Source organism: Dendrobium catenatum, unplaced genomic scaffold (assembly GCF_001605985.2).
Source record: "Dendrobium catenatum unplaced genomic scaffold, ASM160598v2 fragScaff_scaffold_54, whole genome shotgun sequence".
NCBI lineage: Eukaryota > Viridiplantae > Streptophyta > Magnoliopsida > Asparagales > Orchidaceae > Dendrobium > Dendrobium catenatum.
The window spans coordinates 863,298-879,596 of NW_021318516.1; the positions used below are offsets into that span (position 1 = coordinate 863,298).

Sequence of the window (16,299 nt, forward strand, 5' to 3'; positions counted from 1 at the left end):
AAGATAATAAATGAACTAAAATGTTAGCTCATAATGAGCTAACCCTTAGTTCAATAATTGAACTAAAGCCAGCTCATAAATGAGCTAAAAGTTCAGCTCAAATATGTTAAACTACTAGACTCAAGGGAAGCCAAAATTTGATTTATTTTGGACTTGTGTTGACCCCCCCTTTGTCTACATCAAAAGAGGTAAATTTTAATTCTCAATTTAATGCTGCAATACATGTAAGAATTGGGCCTGGTCCGTTCAATTGAATCGACCTGTTACTGTAACAGAGATAGAACCGCGGGCAAAACAGCAATCGAGCGGGCCGCATGCATGCATGCATTTTCCTGGATGGTTTGGATCGCTGTTTTACGTGGATAATCATGTGAGGGAGTGAAAAAGAACGACTCTTCATGCGAGATAACTTTGATTCATTCACTCCAATGCAAGTAAACGAACGTGAGAAGCTTCAACCAAGAGGAACTAGGCCGAGAGGAAGTAGAAGGAGGCGGAATGTAGGTTTTCCAGTTTTATTCTTTTTGTGCTAATTTCTTATGTTATTTAATCTTATGAAATGATCAATTGTCTTAATTGAGCGTAGAGAAAGAAAATTTGGAAGAGGAAGAATTTGGAGTTTTTGTAGTTTCCTCTATCTTTGACGACACAGGAAGGAGTAAGTGATTTAGTTTGATAAAATTTATGCACTTTCATTCCTCTTATTCCTATAATTGAAGAAATACAATTTGATTGTCAATAGGAAGAATCCAAGTGATGTAAACTTTGATTCGACAGTGAAGGAAGAAAATTTGCTAGGAAGGAATGGAAGCTTTGGTGAGGTAATTATTTTGATTTAATAAAAATTTTGGGGTGAATTAGAGCCATTTAGTGTTATGTTAATGATGTTCAATTAGGTAAAAGTCCTCTTTAGAAACGTTTGAAGTAATTTATGTTGTCATAAGAAGAGCAAGAATACTTGATGTAGCTTTGATGATAAATTTGAGTACTCTAAGTTGAATTTTTTATTTTAATTAAGATCTCATTAATGTTATTTGAACAATAAAAGGTTTTCATAATTGAGTTGAGAAGAGTATTGAAAATTTATAACAAAGCTTGAGGTTTGAAATGAACTGAAGCACAAAAGTAATCAAAATGAGTAATTATAATATAATTGTTTTATTCAAATTCAGTTTCTTATTATGTTATTACAATTCCCTTTTAAGTATTGCAATTATTGCATATTATATGAATTAATGGAGAGGACAAGGAAATGAAAATGTGAATTATTATTGTATAGGTGATATAGTTAAATGTTAAATATATAAAAATTTTGAGAATGATTGAATTACTAAGGTTTATAGTGTAATGTATATACAAATAATGATTTATATGAAAATGAAAGTATTAAAAGAAAAAAATGTACATGCATTCAAATACAGGAGTTCACTCTCTTATGGTATTGATTGGAGACGCAACGTACTCTTGCACGTTTAATGAAAATAGTTGTACCTGTATTGTTACAAATACTTAGACGATGCTCCTATACTAAATGAAAATGATTAAGTGTTATTTGAAGAGAATTATGTTGTTTGAAATCAAAATGATATATATATATATATCAAAGAAAGTCAAATTAATATAATTATTTTATGTATAATTACTATACTACAAGTATAATTATCCACTGAGTTTACTTTGTAAATTCAAACTGTTAAACTAAAATTTTTAGGTAAATCTTTTAAAAAGTAGAATGGTTGAAAGAGAGTAATATGTGTACATAAGAAGGCGCTCCAATGAAAGCAGGTAACATCTAGTTTATGTATATGTTCAAATGTGTACGTTGTGTTAGTGGTTCTTTAATTTTTATATGGGATGTAAATATAGTTGATAAATTGTATTTGAATTTAAAAGAAATGTATTAAATGTCTGATTGTTTGTTCATGTATCGTTAATTCAAGTCTCTGAGCCTGATCGTGACAATACACGAAGAACTTTATACCTATCTAATGACTAGTATTAGTTAAATGCTCTTTCTCATTAGATGTAGGAATAATTAACCATAGAGGCTTGCACTTAGGACAAATCTAGAAGCAGTTATAAAGTCCTCACAAAATGAATGCGGAAATTTTAGGTATTGTCTTATCTTCAATCTAATATGCCTTTTAAACTTCTGACCTAGAGAACATTCTAAACTCTTCAACCGGGATGCCATTTTTTGAGCCGAACTTTGTATTCAACTTGTTATGGGCCCCTTGAATTTTGCTTCATCTCTCCTTAATTAGAAGTAGCATGGCTTAACAACTTTTATACTTTGAACTTCGAATGTTTCTGGCACATGCTTCTGATTTTAGGTATCATGGAGTGATTCTCACGTTGACTATCAAATATTGACTGGACCCAACCCATTAATCTTAGGAAGAGAATCACTGCCCTCATGTTTAGATTTTGTTTTTGAACCGCAATTATTAGATCAATAGTCCAATTTTTTATTTTAAATAGGGCATCTATATAATGTTTTATATCCTTATTTTTTCCCACATGCTTGATGAATAGTTGAATTTTACATAAAAACAGATGAAATCTGATACACAAGAAATATTTATGTTGTAGTTCATAATCAATTGTATGATATTGAGTTTAGTTTATATAACACAGTAACAACAATAAAATTGGGAGAAAAGTCTCTCTCTCACATATAAATAAGGCTTAAAGACATAAATTAAATTTATAAAATTATAATGGGACCAATAGTGTTTTATGGATTTGGGTTGTTGAGTGGAAGAGAAGTCATGGATTGTCCAATTGAGCGAGGTAGAAAGGAGTTACCAAAGAAACTACAACATAAATATTTAAAAATATTAATGTGGGAAAAATTAGAAAGGATGGTTTTGGAGATATGGATGGATGATGGGATTAGCATTTATTAAAGATAAATGAAAAAAAAGATTAGTTTTTGAATGATAAAAAAATACACAAATAAGATTGGTGATGTAAAATTAATGTGGAAATATTAGGAAAAAGTATAAATCAATGTTACATGGATGGTGTCATGCAAAAAGATTTGTGCATATAGGTTTGGTAACTCATAATTTGGTCAACATTAACAATGAAGAATGATGACTATAGAGATGATATTATATTATTAGGATCTAATGACGATTATCTTTATATTACAAACTCAACACGTATGGACACACAATTAAATTGTACTATTTAATTTTGGTCATTCTGTAGCCTCTTCATAATGAACAAACAATCAACTAGAGCCACATTCATCACATAATGAACAATCAACTTTGGGATATGTAGAAGGCCCATAGAGTCTGGCCTTGAATGATCCAAAATTAGGGAAAAAAATCCAGTACCAGTGGACTCTGTTACTAATGATCTAGACTACTATGATATCACACACACAGTGCAACTATACGCATATTAAATTGGAGTATTTGGCTTCGGCCATCTTGTATCCCTTTCGTGATGAACAAACAATCAACTAGATTCAGCCACATGACTCGCATCTTTCACATAAACTCTGGGATAGGTATGTAAGGCCCGTACAGCTTGGCCTTGGATGATCTTGAATTAGGAAAGAAAATCCACCACTAGTGGGTTCTGATATTAGTGATCCGAAAATTTCATATTGGAAAAACTATTGGAACTGGTAGGATGGTTGATAGCTTTGTTTTACAAGAAATTGATAAGCCTTTTGATTTTCTGTGAGGATCAAGAATTATGGTTTATATGGTTCTTGTGGAGGAATTTTTCTAAATCCCGCATCCAAACTACCCCTTTAGATTCATGAAAATGTTAGGATTTTAGGGCAACCTAGGGTGTTTTTACAATAGAATTAGATTGAATCAATAAATTATAAAAAGGAAAAAAGGGTTTAAGATGAGAGTATTACCATGCACAGTATTTTTTTTGAGAGAAGGAAAACGATTTCATTCTTTTTAGAGAGAGAAGAGGGGCTTGAGGGAGATTTCTAGTGAGAGAAAGTGGGATTTATCTCTCTGTATAAAGAGAAAGTGAGGTGGACGTGGAAAAAATATTCTATGTTTAGAGAGAGAAAATGAGTGGTGTTTTTAAGAGAGAGAAAATATGAGGTAGAAGGGAAATAGAGAGTTTCTCACATTGTTAAGAGAAAAAAAGAGGAATGGAGATCAGTTGTTGGTTGGATGTGGTGAAGAGAGGAATAAGATGAGGAAAATTCCTTTTGGAATTTCTTTGTTTAGAGGGGAAAAGTGGAGAGTGAGGGTCGATTTTTTTAGTGGAGAGGAGAGGAGAGCCAGTCGCGACCTTGGCTGATTGAGTTGGACAAAGTTGGGGCTGAAACTGAAAGACCAGATGTGGGTTGGCATGAGTGTGCAGCACCGAAGCTGGTAATGGTGGTGTGTGATTGGCCGGGCTAGGGAAGGTGGAGGGTGTGACAACCGGTTCTTCCGGCCGGTTCAACCGAACCGGCCGGCCCGCCCTTTTAAGTACCGCGAACAGAAACAGTTCGCGGAACCGAGCAGTTCGCACGAACAGGGAGCGGGCGGACGACAGAACGTGCGAAGGAGGGATTTCGAGTTTTTTTTTTCGCCATTTTTAGCAGTCGATCGCGTTGGTGGATAAGAATTGATCATTCCTTTTCATTTCTACCATTAAAGGAATGTTATTTTGGGAGAAATTGCAAAGTTTTGATGATGAGTTATTTTATACTTTTGGAAATGTACTACCGTCCGACTTTTCGTACCCGCCTCGTTAGATCGAGCATCCGGGACGGGTCGTGACAGAGGGGTTCGACGCTTGTAGCTAAGGAAGATCTAGAGAGAAGAGGTGGCTTCGGCTAGGGGCTTGTGCGTGCGAGACAAAGAGGAAGGGGGTCGCAATATTGCACGAAGAAGGGAGGATTTTCATTTGAGGGAGAGTGTGGTTGCTAACGATCGAGTGAGTATGAGGAGGTTGTTGTATTGATTGTGGGGTTATGTGAGGGCTAAATGAGCGAAGTGTTTGTTCTAGTTATGATGTTATTTTTTTAAATTAAAAAATGGATAGATGTGTCCTTTTGCTAGCAAAAGGGGGAGGTACTTTTGTACCTAGAAGATTTTTAAATTTATATTTTTTTTAAACATTTTTTTATTATTTAAAAGATTAACTCATAATAATAATAATAATAAACTTATATTAACTCGCTCGCTGATTTTTCATTGCTCAAGGGCGTAAAATTTCATCTAGTTTCAGTCGCGCGAGTGGAATTTTCACCATTTTTCTCCAATATGAGTGTCCTTTAGTGGCTATTTGGGTATTCCGAATGCGATGACACTTGGGTGATTTTGTGCAACATCGGGGTATATGAAATCCACCTCGCATGGTGGCATGTTAGTTGATCATTTTTCTCGTCGAATGCGCACTCATTTATCACTGAGTCCATGTTAAGGGTCAATAGTACACACACGCTTTTGCACACAAGAATGCAAGCACATGTGGACACATATACAAGTACATGCACACATGCCAGCACAAAACATTGATTTGGTCTATAATGTGACAACTACGAGATGTTCTTTCTTATTTGTACAATCACTTCCGTGGTTGGATAATGGGTTCACTACTCTTGAAATCAATACTTTTGCATCTGACACATCTCATAATCTCTTCTTCCAGTCTCATTTTTGCCACGTCATCTACCTAGATTGTTCCCAACTCATTTGCATCTTTAAGGTTTCTTTTTTTCCCTCAAACTTCAATGTTGATAATTAAGCTATTGAAAAGGGTATTCCTTGTCTTTCGTTAATACCAGATTTAATATGACTTCAGCTCCCCAGCCCAAGGCTTGTATGTGCGTGGCAGTTTCAAGCCATTGCATCCAGCGAGACCTACCTCTACTTCATTTATCTTGGTGTCTCTGATTTTCATGTGCTTTTCGTGTTTGTTTTTGGCCAAAATGAAGCCCATAGAATTGCCACAGTTGCGTTCGTATCTTGTCAAATAAGTTTTTGGATTTTACTAGGCTCAGTCTAAATTAAAGTTTCATTTTGGATGGCTTTCTTACTGGCTTTCTAGTATAAAAAATTTAATTTTTAAACTAAAAAGCCGTATTAAAAAGCAATAAAAAAGTTGTCCCAAACAAAGCATAAGCCTTTGCCTGCCAAATATTCCAGGCCTTCTCTATAGGTCGAATGGCATTATAAAAATAACTATGCAATCTTATCTCTCGCTTTTCTGCTATCTATTGTGAGCCAGCTAATCTATTTACATAATGATTTTACCTTTATGACATGCCATAGCTTTTCTTTTACTATTAATTTTTTATGAATTAAAAGGAACCCTTGCATAATTGACTCTTGTGGCCCTACTAAATTTAGCTTTTCTACAAAGGTTGTTCCAAATACAAGAAGTAGAAACCAAATGGGGGAACTGACCGATGGTGGGTTGTTTGAGATATTTCAACAAGACTATGGGCCTGTAGGAACCCCCAATTTCGAAGCTGCCCGTGAAATGTTCATGATCAGCAGTGCTGGTTATGCTGTTGCCAGCCTTCTACTTCAGCCGAAGGATCGTCATAATGGCAATCTTCTTTTTGACAAGTATGTAATCTCTTAAATTGTTTTAGTTGTTGATGTAGATGTAGATCCATATGCTGATTCATTGTTCATCTTGCAGCAAGGGAAGGCTCGTCCATATAGATTTTGGGTTTATACTTGAAACTTCTCCTGGTGGCAACATGCGGTTTGAAAATGCTGACTTCAAGCTTAGTCATGAGATGACCCAATTGCTTGATCCTTCAGGAACGATGAAAAGCGACACTTGGAATCAATTTGTCAGGTGATTTATAGATCCCCCCCCCCCCGCCCCTCCCGACCCCCACCACACCCTCTTCCCCTTATCTCTGGTAGTCTTAATATGATTTTCTTTCCCAATATAGAACGGCTAACCAACCGTTATTTTCTCCGTGCGGACACCGGACTTAGAGATAAGTCCGGACATCCATTTAAAATGTGACACGTGCAGTACGCTTTTGTTGTATGTTTTTGTGCGCTTTATTTGCACTTTAGTTGCGCTTTGACTTCTTTTTTGTTGCGCTTTGCATGCGCTTTTGATGAGAATGGCTTAAAGTTCTGCATACACATTAAATATATAAAGTACCTCCATGTGTCAACATTTTAGTGGAGTCCGGACGTATCTCGACGTCCGGTATCCGCACCTAATAATTTTCCGCTTACTAGTGCTGCTTTTGTTGTTTGCATTACAGGCTGTGCGTGAAAGGCTATCTTGCTGGGCGGCGACACATGCATGGTATTTTGACGACGGTGCTTCTGATGGTGGACAGTGGACTTCCATGCTTCAGCAGAGGAGACCCAATTGGGAATCTCCGAAAGCGATTTCATCCGGAGATGAATGAACGAGAGGCTGCTAATTTCATGATCCGTACCTGTATGGATGCCTATAACAAGTGGACCACCGCCGGCTATGATCTCATACAGTATTTGCAGCAAGGCATCGAGAAATAGGTTCACGTTCATCCCTCCTTTTCTTCCCTGCTTTAATCGAAAGCTTTTCCTATTAAATATTTTCTTTTTCTGCCCTATTTTCTTGTTTGGTATTGAGCGGCTGATTCTTCGATTTGAGTTCTTCAATTTTATCTGCGCGTAACATTGTCATGCAAGGGAAGATCATCTACCAGAGATATACTCGTTTGATATGGATTTTGTTAAGAAAAGTTAAGAACAATGTTCGTTGATAATGATAACAATTAGCTTGACGGAATAAAGTGATGGAATCCCTATCAAATGAGATGAAGGAAAATGAAAAAGGATTTAGGTTTTGTTTGGGATAGTTTTGTTTTTGTTTTATGAAACAATTTGCTAGTATAAAATTTTCAATTTTAAAAAAAAATTTAATACTAAAATATTGTTAATAAAAAAATAAGAAAGCTTATCAAATGAAGTCTTAGTTTGACTTAATAATTTATTTTAGGGGTTTTTACATACATAATACTTAAAACTATATTATTTACACATCTAACACCTAAACTTACCTATTTACACATACCACTAAAAACCTATTTATCTTTCTAAAATACCACTCTGTTTCCTCTCCCGTGAAAACGCGTCCGATACCCTTATTTGCACGCAAAACTCATCTTCCTCAGCGTTTGCTCATCTTCTTCATTCCGTCGAAGAACAAAAAGCATCTCTACTCCTGTCAAAATGCGGCCCACCATTCCCATTGATGCCTCTCATCTAGCCTCCTGTATGTTCTACCTCTAAAATAGAACAAAATCGATTAGGCAAATAGCCTCTCGTATCATTCAAACTTCTGTTTCAGTTGTTTGATGCAAGTAACTGAAGCAGATAAGGAGGTTTATGGCTGGTGCTTGTGAGATCTAAAGGTATAAACCCTAAAAGCAAAAAAAATAAATAAATCAATATTCTTACATATAACAAAAAAATCATTGAAACAAATTGATATTTTACATATAAGAATTTCTTCATTTTGAACCACAACTGAATTTTTTTGAGAAATTGTACATATATCCAAGTTTGATAAATTATGTTGTGGTTTGAGAAGCAATGGAGAAAGGAGCTGCTATTTTTCACCGGAGCTCCTCTGCTTAGTTCGCTTCTCTCATATTCTTTGCCCTGTTTGCTAAGTGAAGAGCTTTGTTTGTTTCCTCTGCTTGGGGATCTATGTTACTGTGAGATCTTTTGTGTTTGTTGAAGGGATTTGCGAGAGATGATAGGATTCCTTCTGTTGATGTTTGTATGATGTCCTGTAATTTTGTCTTGTGAGCGAAGAAGTGAGCGATCGAATGGGTTTTCACGGAGCAGAAATGGAGTGGTATTTTAGAAAGGTAAAGAGCTTTTAAGTGGTATGTATGTAAATATGTAAGTTTAGGTGTTAGATGAGTAAATAACATAGTTTTAAATGTTATGTATGTAAAAACCCCTTTATTTTAGCAGTCAGGGATAGATTCTCATTGCAATTATCTATTTAGAAAACTCCTAGGCACAAAATAATAGAGAATAAAGATTTTGATCGAGGACAATAGATTAATAAAGTGAGAGAGAAGTCTTAAGGATATCACTAGGTTTTGGCTATAAAGTATAAGTTGATTTGACTTGAATTAATTAGAATACGTTATTTTTATTCTTAGGAATTTTATTGGTAGGCTTAGATTGAGGCTTATTGTTAAAGAATTCCTGTGTTTTAGTAACATATTAAAATTACATAGCAATGGTAAATGATTTTTGCAGTAAAAATATCTAAATCATTCTATTCAATAATTGCCAAATATTTGGGTACCCTTGCGAGTTTTTAGTAAGGATTTATTTTTTAAATTGAGATTTCAGCACTAAAATAGTAATTATATTTAAGTACAACAACAACAACAATATCAAGCTTTTATCCCACCACGTGGGGTTGGCTACATGAATCAATTTTCTTCATTGTGATATATTAAAAGTCAAGTTCTCGTTCAAATCTAATAAAGAAAGGTCATTTATAATATTTTCTAACCAAGTCTTTTTAGGTTTGTCTTTACCTTTTTTAACATAAGTCAAATCTAATATCTCTACTCTCCTAATTGGGTCATCGGAAGGTCGCAGTTTTATGTGACCAAGCCATCGAAGGCCACTCTCTCTAATCTTATCTTCTACTGGCGCTACTCCAACCTTTTCACGTATATGCTCATTTTTTACCCTATCTCCAAGGTAAAGCCACTCATCCACCTGAGCATCCTCATCTCTGCCACACTAAACTTGGTATTATGCTTCTCTTTTAATGGCCAACATTCGGCACCATAAAATATTGCACCACCATCTTATAAAATTTTCTCTAAAGATTGAGGGGTACTTTTCTATCACACAACAAGTATAATGCATTCCTCCACTTCAACCATCCAACTTGTATGCTGCTGATAATATCCCCATTTATATCACCATCACTCTGAATAATAGATCGAATATATCTAAAATGTGTACCCTTATTAATGACTTGATCGCCCAAAGTCACAATCCCCTCATTAGGTCTATTATTACTAAAATTATACTCCATATATTCTGTTTTAGATCTACTCAAGCGAAAACCTTTTGACTTTAAGGTTGACCTACATAATTCAAGTTTACCTTCAACTCCCTCTCTAGTCTTATCAACAAGAAGAATATCAACAACAAAAAGAATACACCAAGGTACATCCTCTTGCAAATGTCTAGTGATAACATCCATGACTAAAGCAAAAAGATATGGGCTTAAGGCTGATCCTTGACGTAACCCCACTGAAATAGGGAAATACTTGGTCCAACCACCTTGTGTTTGAACACAAGTAATAGCTCATGCATACATATCTTTAATGATTTGAATATAAGCATTATTAACTTCTTTCTTTTCAAGACTCTACATAGCACTTCTCTTGGAGCTTTATCATATGCTTTTTCTAAATAAATAAATATCATATGTAGATCCTCCTTATTTTCTCTATATTTATCCGTCAAACTTCTTAATAAAATGTATGGCTTTGATAGTTGACCTACTCGGCATGAATCTAAATTGATTTTGAGAAACATTAGTATAACGCCGCAACCTATGCTCCATAACTTGCTCCCAAAGTTTTAAAGTATGACACATTAATTTAATTCCTCTATAATTCGTATAATCTCGTGCATCACCTTTATTCTTAAAAATAGGAATTAACAAACTCATTCTCCACTCATTTGGCATCTTTTAAGTCTTTAAAATAGTATTAAAAAGTTTATTAATATGGACAAAATTATATGTCAAGTTAAAATAAATATTTATTATAAAAATATCAAAATCTTATTGGATATTTGTCTCAACACTTGAGCAACTCTTGATGAGTTACAAGTGCGGGAGAAGATCATTGAGGAAGAATTCCCTTCGGCAAATTCTCTAATGAGTTAGTCTTATGGCGAGCTCATTTTAAATGGGCAAAATAGCTGTATATAACTTGGAGAATTTGATTTTATTTGGGATGATTTTTTTTAAATTATTTTTTAAAGTAATTTTTTTGTATAAAAATTTTTAGTTTAAAATATTTTTGTATTAAAAAATATTTTTAAAAATAATAACAAAGTTGTTCCAAATGAAGCCTTCAAATGCTAAATTCTATAGACAATTCTGGCTATTTCAGCATAAAGATCGACGAATTACCGTCCAAATTGCTGCGTATCTATCGAGTATTTGTTGAGTATTCAGTAAATATTCAATAAAAACATAGTAAATCAGCAAATACTCATAAAATATTCAGTAATACTCACAACTCAGTATTTAATGAGTATTTATCGAATATTTATAAATACATATAAATATGAAGCAAATCCAAATGATTCCACCATCCGAACTCAAGCAATATTGCAAAGGTCTTCCATATAATTTGATCCCATGAAGCAGGACAAATCCTGTGAACCTTTTAAGCTTCTCTTCATCTCACGTAATGCACGTCCTCCACCCACGAGAAAGCAAGTAAGAGTCCGCTTTGCCGTTTAGCTTTGCTCTACAAATGGTGAAACGAGAGCCTCATCATCTCTCACATTCTGATTTGTTAGTTCAGGTAGATGCACCTGTTTGATCTATTAATGGCGATTCTCTCCTTCTTCTTGCCGCTTCTGCTCCCTTTGGCGCTACTGCTGCTGGTGATGCCGACTGGTTTTGAACTCGGAGCGCTACGACAGGAGGCCGACGAGCGAGCGCAAGTTGCCGCCGGGCTCTTGTTTGAACATCCTCTCCGTTGGCCGCCGTTTCAGCAGCAGAGATGGCCGCGGCCTGCTGAGCTGACGGATCATGGATAGGGCTTGATTATATAGTCAAAAACTATTTAGCATAGTTAGAATTAATAAGTAACTTAATAATAGGGGTGTCAATTCGGGTCAGTGGGTCGGGTTCGGGTCGAATCCGAATCGACCCGACTCTAAACGGGTCAATCTGAACCCGACCCATTTTTATAAGCATTAAATAATTAAGTTAATATCTTATTGTATTTGGGGATTTGCATACCCACTTGAAACTATATATTTAATGCTTACAATTTATCTTGTACATAGTTTATCACTCATTGTTAACTCCAATTATGAATTCATCATGGTGAAGAAGTTAGGATCCAAGGGGTGAGTGCCATGATAATAGGTTGTAGTTTAGGTAGGTTGGGCGGACAGGCTAGGGGCGGACAAAGTCGAGATGATAGTAGTAGGATGATCAGTGGTCAGCTTCAGGTAGTAGGTAATATGTCTTGATGACGACGAGGTCCAGTCAGCTTGAGTAGAGAGGATTCGAGTTACGTATGTCTCTCACCGACTAATCTTGCAATATCTCATCTAGACTTCTTGGTCTCATGTATCAATTTTTTTTCATGCTCAAGAGTTTCATAGTGAGAGTCAGCAGCAGGATGAACGGTGGCTAGTGTCGGGCAATGTGTAATATGGCTTGATGACGATGATATCCAATCAACTTATATATAGAGGATTCGAGTTACATATATCTCTCACTAACTAATCCCGTAATATCTCATTGTGACTTCCTGGTCTCGTGTAACAATTTTTTTCATGTTCAAGGGTTTCATAGTAAGAGTTAATTGGAGTGCTAGATTATGTAAATATTCAAATTTGTGTTAGATATATAAATACTGTAATTTTGAATATTATATGTAAAGCTCTCTTAATATTTGTTTGATATGATATTGTACGCTCTAAAAAATATTATTCAATAATGAATAATGAATAATTCTAAATAAAACATTAATTTTAACTCTTTTCTTGTAATTATTAGAAAATTTTCACGAAAACCTTTTTTTATATAAGTAAAGCTGAAAATCATTAGATCTAAAATGAAAAAGAATTTAATTTTGTTATTGAATAAATAATAAATTTGCGCATCTCTTGTACGGCTTCTTTATTGCATTATTACTGTTAGTTTATGCACCTCAGCCCCATCAAATTTTAATATTTTTTTATTTAAACGTTTGAAACATTTTAATTATAAATATACACTTATAATTTCTTAGCTAGAAATCTGAGTGAAAAAAAAGGATATTATTTATAATTGTGCAATGTATGGGATAGAGACATTTACTATTTTTGTGAAAAAAAAATGCAATACAAAGCAATTAATATATTAAATTAATATTTTTGATATATCTTATATCTACCGGCCTTAAATGTATAACTGGCTACGCATACAAAGGGTTTGTAAGGTGGGATTTTTATTAAATGAATTATTATTTAGTTTAATAATAAAATGTTGAATAAAATCATCTCTCTCTCTCTCTCTCTCTCTCTCTCTCTCTCTCTCTCACCCCCTACTTGTAAATCATCTTTGCTCTATTATCTTGTGATTGTGGATGATATTTAATACTCCATGATATTTCCTTATAAAATGTCTAGTGGTGCAAGGTGGCAATCTTGTCAATGCAAGGTAGATTGTCATATGCAACATAATTGTAGAGGTTAGGTAGAAGATGTTAAGTAACAAATTTATAGGAGTCACATAAATGTGATAGAAAAAAGTTATAGTTGGTAGAGACATTTATCTCCACATCTTAACAATCTTTGATTTGGAGATTTTTTTTTTTATTTAACTGCCTAACTATTAGTATTTGAACACTTCTTTATATGGCATCTCCATATCATAAATCATGCAAGTTAATTGAGACTTTTTAATACCTTACTTTTCAATAAGTATCACTTTGCAAGCATATCCATGATATTTTTAATTTGTTCATTTTCTTTTTTATAAGCTACATAGCATTAGCTTCAAATAAGCTGCTCATATAATGATACTTGAATTTTAATGGTTATTAGGGAGTGGGAGGCATCATTTTCCATATGATTGGCAATTTGATTATTGCAAAAGATAATAATCAATTAAATTCTTCCAAAAATCCTTTAAGTTAGCTCATTGCCTTTTTGGATTTGACAATATAATTATATTTCACTTTTATTAATTATAATATTTTGTAAGAAAAAAGGGTTTAAGCCAGGTCTACCCAGATCAAGCTAAGTTGACCCGATTCAACTCAAGCTAACTCAAACTATTTATTCGTAGCTCAAAAGAGACTTGCCAGTCTATAGTAGAGCTCACCTCAAGCAAACAATTAAGATCTAAATGCTCATCATAGTCAAGTGTGTACAGTGTGTCAAACATAGTGAGTATGATTTATGAAGCCAGTTCAAGTGACTAATCAAGGAATGATGACATTTCAAAGGAAATTATTGATCAACCACTCAATTATTCAACAAATAATATATGTCAAGTCAGACATTCTAATTAGACTACATAACTATTATAATTTTCTTTTCTTTTATATATGACTATATACATAGTCAATTTTGTAATGCACAAGCCCCAACCCAAAATTACAATTGGATGCAATTTTTCTATATGACATGACTTTTTATGCTCAAGCTCATTTTATAGAAGCTTTAGATCTTCTTACTCTAGAATATTTCTTTCTCTCTCTATTTCTTTATTTGCTACTCATTCAATATTTTTGGTATTGTTGGATGTTATTCACATATAATTTTAGATTCAATAATATCAATCTTTGATAGTAGTGACATCCAACTAATGGGGATGCAGCCTAAAGTGTAGATATACCAATTAGTACTTTTTGTCTATCTAAATTCATTCTTATATTTATGTTATCATATGTTGACATTATTTTTGTGTAAGGTCAATAACATTAAATAAAATTTAATCATAAATCAATCCCATCCAAAATCCAAAATCCAAAATCAAATGCTCAAATCAAAATTCAAAATCCCTTAGTCTAAAACCAATTTTTGGGGAAACTTCAAACCCTTCAAAACCCAATCAAATGACCTCAGATTCACGGTTCATCAATTGCATATTGATTAAGCATGTCCCTATGATCAACCATATCAATTTGAAAGTGTTTCAAGTTTCCTAACCCCCAAAACTAATGCATTTTGAAATTCAACAAAACCTTTTAAATATTTACAGCCTATGTCATTGGACTTTGCACATGATGGAAAACCACCTTAGAAACCTCCCTATAGCTATTGGTCATGTTCATAATCATTTGCATGATACATTAAGCCAATTTTGAGCCCTTGATGGACCATGGTTGACTATGAAGTCAATGAACCTCGAAATCTCTTAAAAACTAAATTCTCTGAAACTTCAATATGGCTCAGTCAAACCAAACCATAAAACCTCCTCCAACACATCTCAAATATGAAATGGTGTGCATTGAATCTAAATTCAACCCTTAGTCAAACCTAGTTGACCAAGTCAACCTAGGTTGATTAAAGTGCTCCTTAAGGACCTAAATATGCCTTTTGCACCAATTGATCTCCCCATGGAATGAAATCACTTACCAAGGTGCCCTTAAGCACTTAAAAATGCATTTTTAACCAAATGACCTCCCCATGGCATGAAATCGCTTTTGACCAACTCCAAATATCATTTGAGATTTTGAGATTGATTAGACCCCACCTTGAACCAAAGTCAAACTTGGTTCATCAAGTCGACTCTTGAGTTGATCAAAACATACCTAAATCTCTCAAAATTCAAAACCAATTATTTTGAACAAGTCAATGAACTAAACTCATGGGGATACTCCATTGGCTTAACATGAGTCTCCCAAAAAAAAAATTTAACCCATAGGCTCACCTGGTTTAGACAAAATTGGTTGAACCAAGTGGATCCAAATTAACTTTTGTGAGCCAAATCTCCACCCATTATGAAATAAAATTGAACCAATGATTGTAGAATGTGTCCCTTAACCTATTATATCAAACCCAACATGCCCAGCCCATGGTTTGACCTAGGTCAACCAATTGGGCTAGACCAAAGCTCCAAAAGCCCAAAATTTTGACCAAAACCCAACCCAACCCAAATTGGCTAGTTTGAGCAATTCAAATATCTTTTAGAAGTTATAGAAAATTGGATCCATTTGCACTGAGCTCCAAAAACTCCCCTTTCCACCTCATGGTCCTTACAACATCCTTCACCTGGCCAAAATGACTGGTCTCCAACTACCTAGCCATATGGTAAGCATCTAAAGAAGCTTCCAAACCAATCTTGGCCCTTTGTATAGCCCCCATGTCTTAAATTAAGAAAAAAAAGGCCAAATCACTCATCATTCTAATTCTCCCATTCCAAAGCTCCCCATCTCATGGTGTTTCTTCCTTATTGCTTCAAACATCTTCCCAAGTCTCTACACATCCTTTCTCATCCTTCCCCAGCTAAAAAAAACCATCAATTGAGAAGAAAGAGAGATAGGGTAAAGAGATAAAGTAATAATATACAAATATCTTTCAATGCAATGGAAATTAAGGCTCAAGATATTCAAGAAAGTTA

At 34.4% G+C, this 16,299-nt stretch overlaps 1 protein-coding gene and 1 long non-coding RNA gene across 2 annotated transcripts in view; both read left to right on the forward strand.

The window, feature by feature from the left end:
- LOC110114710 (phosphatidylinositol 4-kinase alpha 1) overlaps positions 1-7,789 on the forward strand; it is a 68,926-nt gene extending 61,137 nt beyond the window's left edge. The window contains exons 24-26 of the mRNA XM_020847669.2: positions 6,343-6,551; positions 6,628-6,789; positions 7,217-7,789. Of these exons, the coding sequence (XP_020703328.1) occupies positions 6,343-6,551; positions 6,628-6,789; positions 7,217-7,475 (630 nt within the window). The 3' untranslated portion in view covers positions 7,476-7,789. The remainder of the gene's footprint in view (positions 1-6,342; positions 6,552-6,627; positions 6,790-7,216) is intronic.
- Positions 23-4,651, forward strand: LOC114579580. The gene is made up of 3 exons (XR_003700648.1): positions 23-500; positions 587-658; positions 743-4,651. It is a non-coding gene; the product is annotated as an uncharacterized LOC114579580 (long non-coding RNA).
- Positions 7,790-16,299: the final 8,510 nt, after the last annotated feature.